This window comes from Oncorhynchus kisutch, linkage group LG25 (genome assembly GCF_002021735.2).
Source record: "Oncorhynchus kisutch isolate 150728-3 linkage group LG25, Okis_V2, whole genome shotgun sequence".
Lineage (NCBI taxonomy): Eukaryota > Metazoa > Chordata > Actinopteri > Salmoniformes > Salmonidae > Oncorhynchus > Oncorhynchus kisutch.
In genome coordinates, this window is record NC_034198.2 from 22653914 (window position 1) to 22663220 (window position 9307).

General features: G+C 43.4%; 1 protein-coding gene across 1 annotated transcript; it reads right to left on the bottom strand.

The window, feature by feature from the left end:
• Nucleotides 1-743: 743 nt before the first annotated feature.
• On the bottom strand, nt 744-2964 carry LOC109869911 (protein FAM104A-like). Its single transcript, XM_020460221.2, has 3 exons — nt 2122-2964; nt 1514-1637; nt 744-1425 (listed from the first exon to the last, which is right to left on the bottom strand). Exons 1-3 carry the CDS (start codon nt 2136-2138, stop codon nt 1189-1191), a joined length of 378 nt encoding a protein of 125 aa, XP_020315810.1. The 5' UTR covers nt 2139-2964; the 3' UTR covers nt 744-1188.
• Between the last annotated feature and the right edge of the window lie 6343 nt (nt 2965-9307).

The following is a 9307-nucleotide window of genomic DNA, read 5'->3' on the forward strand; positions in this document are numbered from 1 at the left end:
ATGTAGATTTTGTCTCGTTACAGTGAACCCACTGACCTTCCCACACCCCTGGGTCTGAGGCGTATACTATTGAGTGGTGTGTGTTCCGTTAAACAATGTGGTAGAGAGAAACAAAAAATACAATTTCCATTGGAACATTCTGTAATGTTCAATTCACTCCCCTGAACAATGGAGAATGTGGCCTGTTATTGTCATAGAGAAATGTATTCTGTGCAAGTGAGTGTACTCATGGTTCCCTCTACTTTTTTCGTGGTGGAAGGATGAGCAGTTCATGGTCACTGCAGCTGCTGGAAATACCAGTTCCACAGAAACCTGCCGACACGTGTCCACAAGGACAAACCCAAACTTCAGCCTTTATTCTGCAAAGAACCTCACCTTATCAGTACAAGAAGCTTGGCAGTGTGGCTTGAAATTCTCTTTCTGGATTTCCTCAAGGCCAATGTGATGATTTGGGGCGGCAGGGTAGCCTAGTGGTTAGAGCGTTGGGCTAGTAATCGAAAGAACGACAAATTTGTCATTCTGCCCACCTGGGCCCCTGAACAAAGCAGTTAACCCACTGTTCCTGGGCCGTCATTGAAAATAAGAATTTGTTCTTAACTGACTTGCCTAGTTAAAAGGTAAAAAATATATATATAAAAAATAGAATGTAACCACAGAGACTAATCAACACCAACTCACACTCAGCTATGCATAGAAACAGCATGATGAGTACTGGGCTAGACAAGAAAATATAACAGGCAGGATAAAGTGCTTCACTTTATTAATTAGGCTACAGCAAGCACTTAGACACTCATATGTCTGTCTGTAGTAGATAGCACCAGTGGCGATGATAATGTCCAACAACTCACTCATGTAAGGAGACCACCACAGAATAGTAGACCCCTCAGTAAAGTGCTGGAGTACATACATACTGCATATAGTAGTACCACAGTGGGTGGGCCATTGGATATGTAGGTGTGCTTTATGTATGGCACATTTCAAGGTGTACAGCACAGGGACAATGGTATGGATTTGGTCCAGAGCCCAAAGGATATTTTGTCACATCCTGAATCCAGGTAGGATGAAGTTGCTCCTGGACACAAATCTGGGGTTAGTTTATTCTAGATTTGAGCCTATGGGCAACTTCTTCCTGGATCCTACCCAGGGGCTTGTTCCAGTGGGGTAACAAGGGTCTGGGGTGGGGTGATGTCACGTAGATCCTGGTTGACCTCTGGTTTGCAGACTGCTGAAGTGGGCCTCCCTCAGGACACTGTTGATGTGGTCATAGGGGGTGTCGTTGCCATAAAGACTCAACGAGGAAATGGAAGGGTCTTCTGGCAAGGGTCTGAGGAGACCCTGGGATGTGCGGTTCTTCGTGTATGTGCTACCTCCTCCCGTTGCCCTCTCAGGACTACTGATACCACTACTGCTGTCACTGCTGGACGACTGGAGGACAGAAAGAGAAGAACAGGTATGACTTACAGAAAATACTTGTTGCCCAAACCATCACAAGTATGTGTGTGTGTTCTGTCACCTCAGAGTCCCAAACGTCTTGGCCCAGCTTGGACACCATGACGTGACCCTCCTGCCCCCCTCCTGACCTTTTGGCCTGGGGGTTCAGCTGGTCCCCCTCATTGTCTCCACCACGCCGCCGCTTCCTGTACACAGTGAGAGTGGCCAGGGAGTAAAAAGTGAGAGAGTGACCATCTTAGAGTGAAAGAGAGGAAGTCTGGTCTGTGTGGCTCAGTCGGAAGATCACGGTGCTTGCAACAAAGGCCATGGATTTGATTCCCACTGGTGCCACCCACACTTCAAATGTATACTGTAAGTCCCTTTGGATAAAAGCGTCTACTAAATGGCATATATTATTAGGACTATTTTGAGAGAGCAGGTGTATGTGAGAGAACGCCAAGTACCCAAAATAGAGAAATAGGCGATCTCAGGCACAGCCTAGTTACAGGAGCAGACGTGCTCAAATTATCAGCCATGGGTATGACAACTTATTGATCAGTACACACAGGGAAGAAAACCACCAAGTGAGATATTAAACTGATTAAACTGAGACTTTGTCTCTCTTGTAGGCTAACAGTCACTGAGGTCGATAGTAATTCAATAAGGCTTTATTCTAAGAAAGAAACTCACCTGTTTTCTGTCAACATTTGGGAGACGATTGTCTATGGCTTCTTTTTAGTGAGAAAGACGTTCGTTAAGGCCCCTGCCCTGGACACGTCTGAATGAAAACAACTCCTCTCCCTGGAAGCTTTCAGCCTGGCAGAAAATCTATTATCGTACGCACAGCAGCTCTCCCCAAACTTACCGCACAAGCTCAGTCAGGGCATTCTGATCTATCTGAATGCTAACGTTATATTGTTGAATAGCCTCCCTGCCCTGGTTAGCAAGGTAACAACTCTTGACTGGTTGAGAATTGATCATTCACTGTCCCAGAATATGGATGCGAATTATGTCAGTAAACTAGCTTCTCTCTCAGTTAACGTTATGCAATGAAGTCTATTTCCAGTCTCTCTCTGCTAGAGTTGGCTACCGTTCACCGTTGTTAGCTAGCTAACGTATAGCCTACGCTACTTTGCTAACAAGCTAGCATAGAAAACTGGCTAAACTATAACGAAACGAGAAATTCCTTCAAACCGTCAATTTAACTCGAGTGTTGAGTTTGACTGATCTCAAATAAGACTATCATTCCGTCTTGGTGAAATGACAGATCCGAAAGAAGTACAGTACCAGGAATCCAAGCTAGCGAGTGAGCTGCTGCTGCTAGGAAAAAGACCCAGCTGATAGTATTTACATGACGTTCGATGACGTTCGATCCACTTGAAGCAGAAATCGACCGAATGCCATCTGCAAAATCTACAGTACCTTTTGCAAATCACATATAATACCAAATATATTTTTTAGAACTAACCCTCATTGTTCTATCTACCTGGGTCACCGCCGAAAAATAATGACTGTCATTTTGTGTTGTATGTGTTACTGGTGGTTGCAAAAGTTGACATTTAGAAGTTACTTTTATTCCTCCACCAGTTCTAGAATTATAGGGGCCATAATTCGATTTTTGCGTATCTGAATTATATGATTTCTGCATAGTAGCTTTAAAAACAAAAAAGTCAGGAGGCGTTCCCAGCTAGCACATTTGGTTCCTTGGAAGTTGTGGGAACGTATGTTTTTTGCTTCGCGTTGGTTGTGGGAACGACGTCATGCATTTCATGACTAAAAAATATATAGGTTTTACCAAACATTCTGAGAACAGAAGTGAACATTTTGTCTGGGACTTATTTTTTTCAGTTGCAGGAACGTTTTACTCTGGTTCCTTGAAAGTTTTCATTGGAGGTTTTATTAGCGCTCTGAGAACAGGTATTATAGGTTCTTTGGAGATTTATAACTTCCCTAAACATTTTATTGAATGTTTCAATAAGCCTTTTAATAACACTACTATCTTATTTTGGGCTAACGCCAAGCATAGATAGGACCAATGGAGATTAATTTCCTTATGCATGAATAATGCAAACACATTTATTGCAACCCTGCATCAATCTTTGTCCACTTAAAAAGGTCATACAAGAAGTGTTGTGGTGCTTCCTATGTTGTTGATGTAAATAATATTTCTTGGTCTGTGGTGTGTAATGAGGAGCAAACCGATACTGCGCTTCACACATTTATGAAATAGCTTATTCCAGTTAATGAGTGCATGCTTATTAGTAAGAAAAGTACTAAAAACAGTTAAATCCCTGTGGATTGATGAGGAATTGAAAAATTGTATAGTTGAGAAGTATGAGGCAAAATTAAATGACAAATAAGTCTGGCTGCACAACCGATTGGCAAACATATTTCAAATTTAGAAGTCCTGTGACTAAACAGAATAAAAATAAGAAACTACACAAACAAAGATAAATTACATAAAGAATGATAGTAAAACAACTTGAGCAACTTAAATGACATTGTTGGAAAAAAGTCAAACTCCGCTCCATCATGGATGGCTCATTCATTACAAAACCAACGGATATTACCAACTACTTTAATTTAAAATTTCTCATTGTCAAGTTTAGTAAACTTAGGCATGACATGCCAGCAACAAACATTGTCACTACGCATTCCCCTCAGGAGACAGAAAAGATTTGGCATTGGTCCTCAGATCCTCAAAAAGTTCAACAGCTGCACCATCGAGAGCATCCTGACTGATTGCATCACCAGGCGGTGTCAGAGGAAGGCCCTAAAAGAATTGCCAAAGACTCCAGCCACCTTAGTGGCCTTAGACTGTTCTCTCTGCTAACGCATGGCAAGCATCAAGTCTAGGTCCTAAAGGCTTCTTGACAGCTTCTACCCCCCCACCCCCATTTTTATGCTGCTGTTACTCTGTTTATTATCTATGCATAGTCACTTTACCTCTACCTACATGTACATATTACCTCGACTAACCTGTGCCCCTGCACATTGACTCTGTACCGGTACCCAAAATATTTTTCTTAAAACTGCATTGTTGGTTAAGGGCTTGTAAGTAAGCATTTCACTGTAACGTCTACACCTGTTGTATTCGGCGCATGTGACAAATACAATTTGATTGTAATTTTGAATTCCATAAAGTGAGCATGGAAGAGGTGAAGTTTTTTTTCTTGTCTATAGACAATGACAAGCCACTGGGGACTGACAGCTTTGATAGAAAATTACTGAGGATAATAGCAGATGATATTGCAGATGATATAGTGTATGCCCCCAGGTCTGGAGGGAAGCAAAAGTGATTTTGTTTCCTAAGAATACTGGCTCAAATAGCCAACCAAGCAGCCTGTTACCAACTCTTAGTTCTCAGAACGTTATGTTTCAGTTGGCTTTAGTTTCTGTTGTCTGAGCCCCACATATAAGGTGGGTCTTACCTGTGCAGTCTTAGTCTCACTTGTCGCTGTGCCATACAAGGCTCTGGAAGATGCTCTAAGGTACAAATATTAAACATCCTTCTCAAACCCTAACCAATGCCATTAGGAGGGAGGTACAGTGTCTAGGCCTTTAGGGCAACTTCATCCTACTCTAACTTCACCTTGCGTCCCACCTGTGTCCTCTCCTCACCTCCACCTGGCTGCTCCAGATGCAGCACCCCCGGAGACACGTCGCACCGCCCTTGTGTCCAGGCGCTGTGACCTGAGTGATCGCTACTGTAAGTACAGCCGACAAGAGCGGAGGCTCCTGGAGGAGAGTCTCCATCCGGGGGATGGGTCCTGGTTCCGGCTCATCACTGTGTACTCCGACTCGGATTGGATCCCCTCGCACACAGAGGAGCTGCTGGACTTCTAGTTTCTATAGCAACCCCTACCGCAGCACGCCCATCAAGGGTCACAGTACCATCTACACATAGACCATCGGTAGGTGGGTCCACAATCTCTCTCTGTCTTTGTCCTCTCAAGCCCTATGGCCTAATATTGTACAGGGATACAGTTTCCCTGCAGTGGCAAGATCCTCTGAAAATAACAGTGAATCAAGATGCCATAAGCTGGCACACCATGTACAACAAACTAATTAGTGTGTGATTGAGCTGACCACTACTGTTGAGCCACACACAGCAGCTACTGTAAGTGGCCGGATAGGGCATACACTGCCAGTGGAGCTCCTAGTTTTACATTCATTCTGAGCCAGGCACAAACACCACAGAAACAGCATTCAGGGCTACAGTACAAACACCAGAATGTTCCATTGAACCCATTTTACAGAGCTATGTGGGAGAGGATATGCAAGGTTAAACATTGAGTGGTACCATTCAGCTGATTTCACCCATCTATGCGTTATTTCACAGGTTCCTATGGGGAGGGAGAGACAGACCAGGACGTGGAGTGGCTGAGGGACTACTGCCAGGCCTTCTAGGGGCTGATGGTTAAGCTATTGCCTCTGGTGACCACTGCCGCTATGGTCTGTGCCTTCAGGGTCAACTGCAATTCACGCAACCTACAGATCCACACAGGTGAGAGAAACCACCTCATGGCATACCCAGGGGCATGGGCCAGGGTTCCCCTTTGGGGATGTTTCCAGGTGCTATGGCCCCCAAAGGGTCACTTTGAGTACAAAATATACTGAAATAAAATTAACCTTTGTCTTATCCTCACATGGCCTCTCCTATCATTGCTATGCGGAAGACACTCACCTACTCTACTCCTTCCCCCCTTCATACACCCAGGTGGCAACACACATCTCTGTGTGCCTGGCAGACATCTCAGCTTGGATGTCAGCCCACAACCTTAAGCTCAACCTCAACAAAATGGAGCTGCTCTTCCTCCCGGGAAAGGCCTGCCCACTCCAAGACCTTTCCGCCACGGTTGATAACTCCACATAGTGATAGGAAAACAAAGCTTCCTGAAGCATTGAGGTTTTCCAGCTAAGTGTGTCAAAAAGGTTCATTACTCAAGGCTTTAATCAATCAACACAGTGTACACTAGTGGCACCTGCTGGTCAAAAGAATTTAGAGTAGCCAAATTATTATAGATGATTTACCACCACGTAGTGTGTGCGCAGCATAGTCTTTTTGTCTTCTACCAAACCAATACCAATCCAATCAGGTGGTTGTTAGACTAAACAAAGCTCCGGATGTCATTGATCACGTGCTTCTGATAAAGTGATACAGGCATCGGAACACCGCTTCTAAGTACACTGCTTTGCGTGCCTTGGAGCTCTGGCATAAGAGGGAACATCGCTAAATCCATGGTGTCCCCCTTCCAGAGTGCAAAGAAACTTGGCATGACCCTGGACAACATCCTTTCGTTCTCTGCAAACATCAAAGCAGTGAGTCGCTCTTGCTGGTTAATGCGCTAAAACAGGTGTATTCAACTCTTACGTTACAAGGTGCTGCTCGTTTTCTTTTCTACCTGATACTAAATTGCACCCACCTGGTGTCTCAGGTAAAAATAAGTCCCTGATTAGGTGGGAACATCAAAACCCTGCAGCTTATCCAGAATGCCACAGCCTGCCTGGTGTTCAACCTTCTTAAGTTCTCTCATGTCACTCCACTTCTTCGAGGTGGAGCAATTACAGATCCTGGAGCATTGACAGGTTTTTCACTTTATCAGCTTGTGGATTTGAACTGGCGACTATTCGGTTACTGGCCCAATGCTCTAACCGCTAGGCTACTTGCTGCTTCCACATTTATGTCTATTCCTACCCTATGTTTGCCTCCAGACGGTCACCCATGCGATAGGGCAAATCTTTGGGGTGATGGATAGAGGAGGAGGGAGCAGCTAGCCATGGACACCTCTTTGTCTCCCACTCTGACTCTGAGCCACATTGTCCCAAACCCACCATGGCCTTCGAGACCTCCAGACAGTGGCAGATTTACCTCTAGATTCTAGAATGGTCACACTGCTGAAATAGATATGACTGATGAATGTACACAAGGATGAGATGAAGATCCTAGAATGTACATTTCTATTCAAAGTACTTTACTGACTTTACACACACCTCAAACCAACTAGAAATTGTAGAAATTCATATACAAATATTGAAAGCATTTAATGAGACAACTAAATATGTGCAACATGAAAATGCTGTCCCATTTACATTGTCATTTATTGACCGTCGCTAACTATAAACAGAGATGGGCTATACAAAGTTAAACCAATTTCACTATAGTCGCATACCAACCGGCTGAAGCTAATTGGCTAAATCATTTAGCTAACTTTTCCCACCTGTGAACACACACAAGAGGCATCCACGTCAAATCATGTCCCAGGTTTTAATTCAGTCATGGCTGCTATCACTTCTTAATTAGCCAAATCTAAAACGAGGCCAACTCAGGAAGAGCAGTCACCCTTTAAAGTTTGTTCACTCAACAAACTCGAAGTGAGTTGAATAAAAAAAAAACTTTTGAGTAAAATGTCAAATTCATGTTTGCCTTTGGAAGGCAGCACTGTATGTTGGTTCAGCTATACGCCCAAATGTTGAGCAAACTCCCAATCCTGTTGCAGCTGGTTGCCTTACAGTTGTACATTGAATCAACAAATTCTCCTTGAAGTGAGCTGAATTTGAACAAGCTTGTTGAGTAAAATTATAAATTTATGTTTGCTCAACCACTCAACCATGCCCATCATTATCACATTTCCCAGCATGCTCTATTGCAGGTTGAATTTCAGAATTGTTTGTTTCAATACCTGTTTTTGCATGTTTGTTGATTTAATCTTATGCACAAACATAACATTTCTAAACTAATTCAATCTGTTATTGGTTGGACTTTTTGACCCATCACTGAGGTGGCTGTTCCAGTTAATGATTTAGGTTGTCTCACTAAACAATCTTACTTATGATGGCAGTCATTCTGAACGCAGGTGATTAAAAGTTCCAGTTGTTGGCTATCCTTTGCAAGTCAGCATTATGTGAATTGCAGACGTAGCCTCTAAACCAGGAGTTTCAAACCACTTCTTTAGTGTGTAATTAGGCCCTCAAAGAAAGGTGTTGTGATTCATGTATTCTCATATTTCCTAGTGTAAAATTAAACTATGCGAATAGGGTAGAATACATTCTCAAGTTGAATTGTATCCTGAACAAAAATATAAACTCAACATGGAACGATTTCAAATGTTTTATTGAGTTACAGTTCATATAAGGAAATCAGTCAATTGAAATAAATGAATTAGGCCCTAATCTATGGATTTCACATGACTGGGAATACAGATATGCATCTGTTGATCAGATACCTTAAAGAAAATGGGGTGCTTGGATCAGAAAACCAGTCATTATCTGGTGTGACCACCATTTGTCTCATGCAGCGTGACAGATCTCCTTCGCATAGAATTGATCAGGCTGTTGATTGTGGCCTTTGGAATGTTGTCCCACTCCTCTTCAATGGCTGTACAAAAGGATTGTACACAGATCCTTTTGACATGGGGCCGTGCATTATCATGCTGAAACATGAGGTGATGACGGCAGATTAATTGCACGACAATGGGCCTCAGGATCTCGTCACGGTATCTCTGTGCATTCAATTTGCCATCAATAAAATGCAATTGTGTTTGATTTCTGTAGCTTGTGCCTGCCCATACCATAACCCCACCACAACCATGGGGCACTCTGTTTACAACGTTGACATCAGAAAACTGCTCGCCCACACAACGCCATAAACATGGTCTGCGGTTGTGAGGCCCGGTTGGACGTACTGCCAAATTCTCTAAAACAATGTTGGAGGTGGCTTATGGTGGAGAAATAACATGACATTCTCTGGCAACCGCTCTGGTGGACATTCCTGCAGGCAGCATGCCAATTGCACGCTCCCTCAACTTGAGACATCTGTGGCATTGTGTTGTGTGACAAAATGGCACATTTTAGAGTGGCCTTTTATTGTCCCTAG

What these genes read in the sequence shown, in the direction of transcription:
- LOC109869911 (XM_020460221.2), bottom strand. An exon ending in AAGACGTTTGGGACTCTGAG is followed by an intron (nt 1,426 to 1,513) that starts GTGACAGAACAC and finishes TCTGTCCTCCAG; the next exon opens with TCGTCCAGCAGTGACAGCAG.